The sequence below is a fragment of the Trichinella spiralis genome (assembly GCF_000181795.1).
Source record: "Trichinella spiralis strain ISS 195 chromosome Unknown Scfld5619, whole genome shotgun sequence".
Taxonomy (NCBI): domain Eukaryota; kingdom Metazoa; phylum Nematoda; class Enoplea; order Trichinellida; family Trichinellidae; genus Trichinella; species Trichinella spiralis.
In genome coordinates this window covers 460-1,494 of record NW_003532558.1, presented here as the reverse complement: position 1 = coordinate 1,494, position 1,035 = coordinate 460, and the positions used below count along the sequence as shown (strand labels likewise).

At 41.7% G+C, this 1,035-nt stretch overlaps 1 protein-coding gene across 1 annotated transcript; it reads right to left on the bottom strand.

The window, feature by feature from the left end:
* Window positions 1-28: 28 nt before the first annotated feature.
* On the bottom strand, window positions 29-677 carry Tsp_13955 (recombining binding protein suppressor of hairless; the record flags this gene model as incomplete). Its single annotated transcript, XM_003366666.1, has 3 exons — window positions 583-677; window positions 398-517; window positions 29-272 (listed from the first exon to the last, which is right to left on the bottom strand). Coding segments are annotated over exons 1-3 (459 nt in total), but the record flags the coding sequence as incomplete, so codon positions are not given.
* Between the last annotated feature and the right edge of the window lie 358 nt (window positions 678-1,035).

Genomic DNA, 1,035 nt, shown 5'->3' with positions numbered 1-1,035 from the left:
CCAAATCGCCGGCCGAGGCGTCGTTCACTGTACTGCAGTTGATCGAGTCGGTGTCGTAGAGTTGCTGCAGATTGCCGGCTGACCGCTCCAATAATGGTGAATCCTCCTCCTCATCCGCCTTCACCGAAAGCGGTGGATCTTCTTCAACAGCCGAACTGCTGCTGTTCACCCGGCGCACTTGCATCATCTGACGGTACAAAAACGACACTTGCCGCTTCTTCTGCTTCCATCCACTGCCGAACAAGTAAACACAAGGCGGAGGACAAAAGAATCTGAGTAAGCAAAACCAAAAAAAGGAATACATATATATATGTGTGTGTGTGTGTGCGTGTGTGTATTGAAAAGATTATTATTATTATTATATGAAGGTAATTAATAATTTCCTGGCTGCGCATACCGTTTTTCGCTGCCGTAGGATTTTTGCGCAACCTTGGCGTGAAAAATGGTAAGGATGCACTGAGTATCGTCTTGCAAGTAGCGCAGCATTGCTTCTTTTGTCAAACTTTGTACGCCGGTTCTGTAAAAATTTGAAAACAACACAACCACGTTAACTTCGCAAACAACACTAAAAAGCCTGCATACACTAGCTGTGATCGAGGAAACGGTAACGTGGTGGCGGCGGTGGTGCCGATCGGTAAACGATTCAACGAATTATTGTGATCGTCATTCTTCACCATTGAAGAAGATAAAAACGGCTGCACAGTGGCAACCGCAGGAGAAATTTCAATCGGTTCACTTCGTACATCACCACCTATATTTATTATGAAAATAATATTTGAAAAAAAACATCAAAATAAACAATATCCTATTTGTAAAAAATAATTTACAAAAAATTAAAATAACCAACTCATGTTCTGTTTTCCTATCAAAAATCGAATCAAGTACAACAAAAAGCCGGTAAAATCATACCGAATTCAACAGGTCTATTTGGTATATTTGGATAATAGTAATAATAAGATGCACAGAGTGGTTGTGAACGGTCAGCATAAGTACCACCTCCGCCGCCGCTATTGGGACAATTCCAAAAGCCTACGT